Source organism: Austrofundulus limnaeus, unplaced genomic scaffold, assembly GCF_001266775.1.
Source record: "Austrofundulus limnaeus strain Quisiro unplaced genomic scaffold, Austrofundulus_limnaeus-1.0 Scaffold75, whole genome shotgun sequence".
Taxonomy (NCBI): Eukaryota; Metazoa; Chordata; class Actinopteri; order Cyprinodontiformes; family Rivulidae; genus Austrofundulus; species Austrofundulus limnaeus.
In genome coordinates this window covers 1,108,096-1,118,332 of record NW_013952477.1, presented here as the reverse complement: position 1 = coordinate 1,118,332, position 10,237 = coordinate 1,108,096, and the positions used below count along the sequence as shown (strand labels likewise).

At 41.6% G+C, this 10,237-nt stretch overlaps 1 protein-coding gene across 9 annotated transcripts in view; it reads right to left on the bottom strand.

Moving 5' to 3' along the window:
• The window catches only part of camta1a (calmodulin binding transcription activator 1a), a 402,428-nt gene that overhangs the window by 13,657 nt on the left and 378,534 nt on the right, over positions 1–10,237 (bottom strand). For all 9 annotated transcript variants that reach the window (XM_014010926.1, XM_014010925.1, XM_014010929.1 and 6 more), the window contains 5 exons: positions 2,462–2,640; positions 2,108–2,304; positions 1,919–1,997; positions 1,481–1,829; positions 921–1,396 (listed from right to left, as the gene is read on the bottom strand). In XM_014010926.1, the coding sequence (XP_013866380.1) occupies positions 921–1,396; positions 1,481–1,829; positions 1,919–1,997; positions 2,108–2,304; positions 2,462–2,640 (1,280 nt within the window). The remainder of the gene's footprint in view (positions 1–920; positions 1,397–1,480; positions 1,830–1,918; positions 1,998–2,107; positions 2,305–2,461; positions 2,641–10,237) is intronic.

The window sequence follows — 10,237 nt, the reverse complement described above, 5'->3', positions numbered from 1 at the left end:
GCTAAATGTATCAAAAGTTTGTCTATGTGATATTAGAATTTTCTGAGACAATGAATTTTGGTTTTTCATTTTTTTCCATTTAATAGAATTTTTGGACAAAAAAATCGCAATATATTGCCTTGCTTACAGTATCACAATATATCGGGATATATCGTATCGTGAACCCTCTGTTATGATATGTATCATATCGCCAAATTCTTGTCAATACACAGCCCTACTAACTACAAATACTTTGTTACTGTACTTAAGGAGAAAATTAGGGTATCTGTACTTTACTTGAGTATTTATTTTTCAGCCTACTTTTTACTTTTACTTCTTACATTTTCACACAGTTATCTGTACTTTCTACCCCTTACATTTTTTAAAAAGGTAAGAAGTAGAATGTCATTTCTCCTATTTTGTTTCAGCTTGTTAGTGTTAAAAAATTCTATCCTGATAAACTGTGTATCCAGGATAGAGTGAATTTAATTGTAGTTGGATGAGAAGCATAAATGTGTACCCTTCTGATACAGTATTAATTTGTACACAGTCCATCACAGCTGCATGTTTTTAGAAAAAATATTTTTTGGAGGTCACCTCCCAATAAATGTATTTTGGAAAATCTAACCACTCACTATTACTCAATACTTTTACTTTAAATACTTGAGTAGATTTAATGTCAGAAATTTACTTTTGATACTTGTACAAAAAAATCTGATACTTTAAGACTTTTAATCAAGTAATATTCTGAGGAGACTTTAACTTTTACCAAAGTAATTCTTATAATATACTTGTACTTTTACTCCAGTGTCACTTTGAGGTACTTTATACAACACTGACTGTGCATCATTTCTTCTAAAAAAAGATTAATCCCATAATATTTTTCAGCTCCGTTAACACACAGAGATGACAGAGAATAGTTTCCTGTTCTTCACCCTCACCTGCAGGTCGTCCATCTGTGTGAAACAGTCCTGATTCTCCAAATCTTCCCGATATGACAGCAATTCTGACTCAGCCATGTCCCTGTCCGCCATAACCAGCATGCCTAGCTGTTCCCGCTGCCGCAGCCGGTTGACCAGCTTCTCTTTTGTTAGACTGCTGGTCCCGCTCAATCCTAGCGGCTTCCTCCCCAAGTTGCTGCTGGAGAAATTCTCTCTGGAGGTCCACCTGGCGGTTCCAGCGCTGCCTCCTGTAGACAGGCTTTTGTCTGAGCTCAGGCCTTCTGAGGACAGGCTCTTTGTGCTCGCGGACAGTTTGTGGAGTTGTTGCTGCTCCAGGCTCAGAGGAACAGACATGGCCTTGTCAGGCCGAGTCTGAAACAGTTCTGGGTTGGGTTTGTGTTTTTTAGCTAGTGGGAGGTCTCTTTGGCCCTCGCTGCTGTAACAGTTGGAGGGCTCTGACCTGGGTCTTCTCAAGTCTGAAAAAAAAAACAACCCATAGCTGAATAAAATCACAAACACTATGATCATAACAAAACGTTCCAGTCACTGACTCTGCTGACCTGGATTGAAGCTAGCAGTGCTGGATGTAGTAGTTGTGATGGCAGGACCTCCTTTCTTTCCACTGGGKGCTACTATGCTCTCATTTGCCCAGCTGACCATCCAGCTGTCCGTGGTGGGTGCGTCAGGGGCTGGAGAGAAAGACATGTGACTTGTGGGTGGTAGAGGTGCTGATGGTTGTTGTTCTTCCCTCTGTAGCTGCTCCAAACACTCAGCCAATTTGGTGTGGCCACGAGAGCGTGCGATGGACAAGGGTAAGCGGCCCAGAGAGTCTGGGATAGCTAGGGCACGTCTGTCCCATTTATACAAGACCACTGCTGCCTCCAAGTGACCCAGAGCACACGCCCACATCTGGGTGGAAAGCAGACAAGAAAAGAAACATTTCAAAAGCTCTGCAATCTATCCATTTCTGCTCACACTGTTAACCTTATGTCTCTTACCAGAGGAGTGCAGGAGAAGTGATCCACATTGAGAGGGTCCACCTCTAGCTCCAAATCAATACTGTCAGCATGCTTAGTACTGGATAAGAAGGAGACAACAATAAGCTTCTGTCTGGTTTTTTTGGTGTGGTGTACTCCTATCATAAACCACAGAACCATTATGCAGTTTGTGGATAATTTCCTTCTCACCGCCATTTGATGAGTGTCTGAATGAGGGTGGCATAGCCCTGGCCAGCAGCCAGGTGAAGGAGTGTCATCCCTCTGAAGGTCTTAGAGTGGATTAAATGTTTGGACTTGGCCCAGCAAGCTCTGCTCATCATCTTCTCACAGACCACCACCACACGGCTCTCAAAGGAGCTGCTGGCCTGCGTTTGGCCGGACACGCACTAAAAATACCAAAGAAAAGCAAACTGTCATCTCATGAGCAAAAACATCCATTGTGGCTATAAAGGTGCAATATGTTACGCAGCGACAGCAAAGCCCGACGAGCTTGCTGTGTGCTCCRTCACGAGCACAATGGAGAGCATGATGCTGCTTTTTTACCTGCGACTGGCTGTTGTTGCCTCCTCCAACGCCTCCACTACTGCCTCCTCCTCCTCCCCCGGTTCCTCCCCCAGCTCCGCCACTCCCTGCGCTGCTCGACTGCTGGTGGCTGGCCATCTCTGCCATCCTCCTCTCCATCTGCTCCAAGCGCTCCAGGATAGACATTCTGAACTGGTTATCTGGGAAAGTAGTGAAACACAGAAGAGGAACATGTCAGCGCACGAGTAACAACAGAAAAGAATATGTCAGGGTGCTAGCTCCAGAACTAACAACCCCAAATTCTGACAAGACAAATGATTACACTGTAGGTATGCAGAACAATCTGCACCAATAAGTTATTCAGATGAGACTTTAGACTAAGGAAGTGGCATGGTGCTTAACACTTCTAATGTCACGATGACCCCTGAGCGTCAGTTTTAACTGAGTACTTGAGGTCATTTTGACCTAAGGGCAGCAGGAAGTTACTATTATGAGGAGTAAAATCAGAGAACAGGGTCACAGCTAATCATTTTTAATCTATTTTCTTTACACCAACAGATTCAACAGACTTAACAGAGACAGTTTAACCATACAGAATATTGCCCAACGATCACACAGTGCGTCAGACCATCTTTAGTGACAGTGTACAGCTGAAGGCCCTCTCTGGTTGAGTAGGTACACCCTGCCATGGCCCTGTTCCATGCACCTGTTTGGAAGAATCTGACAGTACAGCTCAAATCAAAATGTATGCACTCATCTAGTCCTTGACAATACAGCTTTTTTATACACCAAAGCAGGAGGTGCATTTAATGAATAAGGTATAGAGTTGTTTCAGAAGTAACTACTATAGTGTGCTCTGTAAGAATATTTTCAATGTTTCTTTATACCACTTGCAACGACAAAAGCTATCTTTTACAGTAAGATATCCATTTTAATAACACATTGCAGAAACTTCCACCAGTATAACTTTTCTGGAAAACTGAGAGATCTTGAAAATTTAATTTATTTTCAGATCCCCATGTCAATCAACATGACAATACAGTCAGTGATAAGGTTCTACTAATGTTAATAAGCATTTGTAAAATTGGTTTTGAATTTTGAATGATGTCTCAGACTGAGACTGATGAGACAGACTCTTTTTTAAATGAAGATCGATGCCCCTATCAATTCAGCTCATACTGTAGACCTTTCTAAGCTGATTGATTGGGGAAATAAAAGCCTTGTAAATAAGTAGCTTGTAAATAATTTAGATGTTTATGATGCTTAATGTTCTGTCTGATCAAGGCAACATGACGAGAAACAAGTCTGTAGTCAGAACAATATGTGCAATGAAAAAGATCTTCCAGGGAAATACATTGGATGCTAACTTATTCATACATGAGGCAGACTGTCAAATAACTCCTCACAGCTTTGGCTACTGGCGTTTGACTACAGGCATGAGCAGGTATAGTAGATGACCTGAAGTCAGGAGAATAAATAGGATGTTTTCCGTCACACTTTATGAAGTGTACTCTCTGTGCCAGTAACCTGTGAACAAAGCCACCCAGRACTGAATGATGGTTGAGAAGCATGTGGCAGAATGAAGACTTACTGTACATAACACCTGTGCCTCATGACCACAGGATCTAAGTGCTGCACCCCCAGCAATCTCCCAGAACAAGAACTAATGTACATCACAGTGGCAGGCATCCAAGACAAAGTCTTAYGTGTAAAAAGCACGAGTGCACCAGGGCTTGATAAGATCCACAACTACTGGTTAAAAGAAAAAGACTGAAATCTTTGAAAACCTAGCAGCACAAATCAGCTGCTAATGAGTGGGAACCACCAAAAGTGGTTGACCCAAGGCAAGACAGATCTGAAGGACCTTCAAAAAAGGGGAAACACCATCTAACCACTGGTTGATCATCTGCCCCTATACAAGATGGAAACTACTGTCAGGTATCCTGTAAGATGCAGCCAGGTATAGTGTACATGGAATACCAGAACCMCATGGAATAGCACACAGGAAAATCTAGACTACAGAGTACAAGCTGGAGGTCCTACAGTTCAAGTAGAAGACTCTATCAAGTGTGGTGGAGGATGACAAGGCTACAATACTGTGGGGTTTCTGGACTGAGACTGACATACTTGACAGATGGAGCAATCTCAAGCATCTGTAACATTAAGAAGAAAGAACATGCGAGGCTAAAAAAATACCAAGGGCTGAAAGAAGAAATAGAGAAGTTGTGAAAAAGTAAGGCCTCCATAGTGCAAGAGGTTATCGCAGCACTACAATCCCTAAACTGGAAGAGAGACTTCAGGAACAAACTTAGAGATGTAATGTAAAACTCCCCTTGATCTGTCTCTAATGTACCTATGCTTATTGGTAATAAACAGCAATTATTATTTTAATATTTTAAATTTTACCTTTATTTAACCAAGCAAATCCCATTGAGATTGCAGATCTCTTGCAAGGGTGGACTGGGCCTGAAGCCAACCTATTGTACATGTTTTTGGGGTGTGGGGGAAAACGGAGTACCTGGAAAACAACAAATGCAAGTGCGAAGAGAACATACATACTCTGCACAGAAAGACCCCAGGTCCGAACAGGGGATTGAACCCAGGACCTTCTTTCTGTGAGGCGACAGTGCTAACCACTGAGCCACCGTGCTGCCAAGTTGGTTATTGTGTTGCTAGTGTATGTTGTCCAAACATCCCTGAAGAAATWCTTTGATTGATGGGAACTGGTGGGTCATCATTTGAAGCTGCTGTTTTACAACACTTTTAGTCTTGTAAATCATTGGGCCTCATGTGAACCGTTCGTACGCACAGATTTGTTCTTAAGTCGTGCATACGAGTGATTTAGGAGAATTTGTGGCATTCACCAATGTTTTCGTATTCTAAGATTTTCTTCAGATACGAACAAAATTCATGTGTGGTCCAGACCTGTCGTATATTTTACGTGCAGTCAGTCATGCTATTATCCAGGCAGATTTTCCTCCCTAATAACTTTATATTTCCTTAGTTTGGAGATATTTCGAGTTGAAAATAAATCACACTCCATAATTATGTTGAAAATAGGCTGTTCTGTTTGAATTAGAATTAGAATTTTAAATGTAATTAACGATACAAATTGGTTAAATTAAATTACATTGGCCATTAATGCTGTTGTGTAACACTACAATATTAATATGAAGTTAATTGAAGTTTGGAGACATGTTAAAATGTTTTTTTTCCCCAGAAATACATCCGACACGTGCGGCGTGGGGGGCGGGTGTGAATTGGTGATGGGGGATGGTGGGGGGTAGCGGTGTGCGACTGCTCTTCTTCTGAATAAATGAAAAAGTCTAACACAATTGTTTACACTTGAATTAAAAGTATTTGACTAAAGGAAAACCGGAGTAGGACTAGAGAGAGATGAATATGATTTAGATTTTTATTTCTGTGACTGTAACGACCCACAGGAGACAYGGCATTAAYAGCAGTCGTCATTTCATTCCATTAAGCAGCTCCTTTAATTCCACAGCTGACGCTGCTAAAAATGACAGATTTTCTTTTCTTGATCCCTGACAGCAGGACTTTAATCTCCGAACTCGTAAATTTCTTCTTTTTAATTTTCGCTGTCATTTTCATGAATGAACAGTTCCTGGTATCTGAGGTAGGAAACATAGCCTTATATGGTGTTTTTGGGGTGATAATAATGCTAATCTCCTCTCGCGTGCACAAGCAACTGGATACAAACAGGTGTAATTCATCATGTTTACGCAGCTCATTTACACACTTTTCTTGAAGATAGAAGAGTTTRTTGAATCTGACGTGGCATGTTTGTACGAACCCTTCATGTGAACAAAAGTAAGAGAAATTTAGGATAAGAATATGAACATGTTCTTGCATGAGGCCCAACGAAATTGGACAGATTTATCTTTCGGTTTGCCCTTAAGGACACTCATAATGGGCTCTCCCACTGACACATTCAGCTGTTTTTAGCTCAGTATTATTTCACACCGTCCTATGCACTTCTTTCACACTTTAGTTTATAATAAATGTTATTATTTACAATAAATTAGGTTTGTTTGTAAGTAGAGGGTGTTCCAAAATGTTTTATAATTTAGCGCTGCTGTCCTGTAGTATCAAATTATTATTTTTTACCAATTAATTCAGAAGGTACTCTTTTGCCAGGTAGCCTTTAAACACAATAATGAGTTCCAAAAAGAACATCTTGTTAAATAAAGATCAAATAAACATAAATGCACTCATCTACAAACACAAACAGACACTTGTGAGCATGACTGTGCATGCACACACACAGAGTATGCTGTGCACAGACAGTGGATGGGGATGGGCACAGAGAGCCCACTGCAGCAGGGAGTATAGAAGACTGCATTAGCATTCCCCATTTAGCTACTATGAGGCCGTTTCTGTGGCAACCTGCTGCCGAGCGGTAACTAGGCGACAGGAAGATGGCCGTGTGTATATGGCCTGCCTTGTGTGCTATTGGCTTATTGATGAAGGGGAGRAGAAGTCAGTTCATAAGAAAGAAAAAACAGGAGAAAGGCGAACAATGAACACATACTCTATAAACCTTTCCTTGTGTGGTTTTTTCTGTGTTGACGCCCCGATGGGGACCTGATGGGGACCTGATGGCTCTGAGTGGGGAGTCTTCACAGCATGACCTGGTGACATTTGTGCTTCACCGCACCTTTGGAGTCTCACCCAAAGGCTCCATAGAGAGCTAATGTCACACAATAGGTTGCTGTAAAAGAGGTCAAGTAGCTTATATCGATAGGAAACAAAGCGTAACGCCTCTGGCTGGTAAACTGCTGCTGTCAGTGACAGGACTGTGAATAACGAGACTGAACAAACCAAAATCAGGCCCCTGCCTTTAACTCCTCTGTGTTTCGCAAGACTACTTAATCGAGCATCACAGATCACTCTCAGATCAGCTTAGCGTGTTTGCGGAGCTTCTTGCTACGTGGCATCCACCCTCAATTATCAACACATGGGCTGGATAGGTGAGGAGTCAGAGTGCACGAGCCAATGGGCAGAGCTAAGAACCTGCCTCGATACAATAAGCCCTTCCTTTCCTTTCAGCTGTTATGTGCTGAGGAGCACAGACGGAGCCATGGAGGGGGAAAGGGGGAATAGTTAGCAGCAGGCTGACATGTCTTTGTTCAGACCCAGTACTGCAGTGTGCTGCAGTGCAGATGATGTCATCTCCACCTGCTGCTCGCTGCTCCAAATGCGATGCACGTCTACTGCAGAGGGAGGATGGGGGAAGAGACGAGTGGGAGGAGACATGGGAGGTGAGCAGCCAAACAGCACCGGGACAACACTGTGACGTCGCCATCGCCCACCTTCTCCCTGCCTCACTCCCTTGTGACGGTGCGTGGTAGCAGACGTGGTCATTCTCACACATTTAGGGCAGACTGTGACATTTTATTTTCAAAGACAATAGCCTGGAAAAATGAGACAAACCRCTCACTGTGTCAGAGAACAATTAGTGTTTAGTCAAGCAAAGTTTAACATGTTGTTGTGATCCTGGGTAAGTTTCTGTGGGTGAGTCCTATTGTCTCTTTTAGGGAGAATTATATATTACAATATGCTTTTGTTGCCATGATCCTCTGGTGTAATCAGACCATTACAAACATCTCATACTAAAATTGGATGCAAAAAGACCTCTTTGCATTTCTGAAATACAACTTTTACTGATTTATGTTATCAATCTGTGATTATATTCACTCATGRTGCAAAAAGTTACTGTAGTACAGAAATGTATTTAAATAAAAACAGCTAATAAACTTTATCTTTTCTGTATGTGCAAATAAAATAAATCAATTAAGGCATTTTAGATTAAATCAAATTTACYGCTACATGATGACCTGTAGTGTTTGATGTCTGCACACAAGTGTTTTTCCCCATTTATTCCAGTTTCTTTGCAAAGTTTTAAAACATTCATGTTTCGATAAGTGAAGATTTATTTTTTGTTCTTGTGTGTCTCTTTGTTGGCCATGTGATGACTTGTCCAGGATGCGTAGCCCCGCCTCTCGCTCATTGACTGCAGGATACGGTCCTGCTCCTTGCAACTCAAAACAGGACAAAGTRGGCAAACACAAGCAACAAATTAATGATAAGCTATCTTGTTTTTTTCTTAGAAGTGAATGAGAAATGAGAAAGCCAATCACTTTCTGACAAAATCCTATACAGGATAGGGAAGTACCCCGATAACAAAGTTACACCTAAAAAGAATACACTGTTACACAAAAAATAAGGAAAGTAGGTTCAATCTTTMGGACATAAAACTGAGTTTAAGATGAGTGTCCTCTGAAACAAGCAAAGATCAGGGGACGTCCCACATGTGTACAGAGTTTCAATCCAGRAAACTCTGCCTCGTCTGATCTAGCTCATCTCCGGGACATGGCAGCAGCTCCTTATGAGACAGGTTGATGTACACAGGGACAAGGAATGAAGGACAACGCTGCTTATTAAAACACAGCACAGTACAATCTGAGGGGGTTGCAGGGAAAACGAAAGACCGAGGAATAAATAGAGGACAAGGGTGAAATGACATGGGAGGAGAAGAGGAATGGGGGCGATGATGAGGGAAATAGTGGAGGGTGAAATCACAGGATATTAAAAAAACGAGTTTGTTCGAGAGGGTGATTGGCGAACTTGAGTAACCATCCTCAGAAATGTCAAGGATGAGAAAACTACACATATTACTGGAGTGGTGGCTGAGTCTCTTATAACTCTCAGTACTAGCACAGACTCCTGTTGCACTCTGACCAAAATATTGAGACTATTTATCCAACTTTTTCAGTATAACATCAACAGACAGCAGAAGACTGAATAATTACACAACAACAGACATCCTGGGCTCGTCGACGCTCCGTTGCTCTGTCAGATTTTAGATGATAAATGTTCTTAATAGACTCACATTGTTCTTGATATTAAAACTCTAGTCCTCCTTTCATCCTAGCAGGGCGCACAGGGTTACTCACTTCTGACAGACTGCGAGAGACCATCTTTCCTCTTCACTTTTCAACCTCTGCTTGTCTTTATGTCAATCAAGTCCGGAGCTGAACCTCATTATGTTTCTGCAGTTGGTCAAATTCTCAAATGTAACCCTGTGGAAAGACCAGAGGCCAGCCTCCCTCTTTGTATGAGCTGATTGACGGGGGCTGGTATTTGTGACCATGGAGAGGAAAGGGCCAGGCCATCTGGCAGCAGCCCTCGCAGCTGGAACACATGGCCGTGAGCTGATCAAAGACACACCATCCTTGCATTTAGGATTCAAAAGAACGATGATAGCAGAAGATTTGTGACTACTTGAGGAATATGACTGTACAGCACACATCTGTGTTTTATCGATTATTTATCCCTCCTTCCATCAGCTAATCTGCTTTTAGCACAAAGTGAAAAAAGATACAGGACAAGTTATCAATCCCAACAATACAGCGCAGGATTTACACTTGAACAGACAAATGCTTAAAAAAACGAGCATCTTACTTTTAAAAAGCTGAATTTCCAAAAGAGAAAGCACCCAGACTGGTAATCCAAGCAATATTTATGCTGAAACAATTAAAAGTGACTGTTTCTAGAAGGCCCAAAAAAAAAAAACCTTTGTTGTTTTACACTCTCCCTTTACCCCTGAGTTAATTTCTCAGTATGTTTTTTTCATTATCTTACTTTAATCAATCTGCAAATATATATATACATATATATATAAAAAAACGAGCATCTTACTTTTAAAAAGCTGAATTTCCAAAAGAGAAAGCACCCAGACTGGTAATCCAAGCAATATTTATGCTGAAACAATTA